The following is a 218-nucleotide window of genomic DNA, read 5'->3' as shown; positions in this document are numbered from 1 at the left end:
TTTCTTTTTAACTGGAAGTTGGAGATTGCCTCTGGTTCCCTTTTACATGGGGCGAGACAATGGCGGTTATCGCGGGGCCGTGCGAGCCGAGGATCTCGAGCAGCTTGCTGGAGAGGCGCGATATGGGTTATGTTAGGCTTTTCTTTGTATTATTTTTTTCTTTTTGTTGTATATTATTACATAATAAAATTATAATATATTTATACTATTTTATATTT

At 37.6% G+C, this 218-nt stretch overlaps 1 protein-coding gene across 1 annotated transcript in view; it reads right to left on the bottom strand.

Annotated features, from left to right (window-relative positions):
- Positions 1-7: 7 nt before the first annotated feature.
- LOC119591237 (cold and drought-regulated protein CORA-like) overlaps positions 8-218 on the bottom strand; it is a gene marked incomplete at its 5' end in the record, with an annotated part of 3,021 nt that continues 2,810 nt past the window's right edge. The window contains one exon of the mRNA XM_037939943.1: positions 8-107. Within this exon, the coding sequence (XP_037795871.1) occupies positions 8-107 (100 nt within the window). The remainder of the gene's footprint in view (positions 108-218) is intronic.

Source organism: Penaeus monodon, chromosome 28, assembly GCF_015228065.2.
Source record: "Penaeus monodon isolate SGIC_2016 chromosome 28, NSTDA_Pmon_1, whole genome shotgun sequence".
In the NCBI taxonomy this organism is placed as follows: domain Eukaryota; kingdom Metazoa; phylum Arthropoda; class Malacostraca; order Decapoda; family Penaeidae; genus Penaeus; species Penaeus monodon.
Note: the sequence above shows the minus strand (reverse complement) of the source record. Positions and strands in the feature narration are given on the sequence as shown.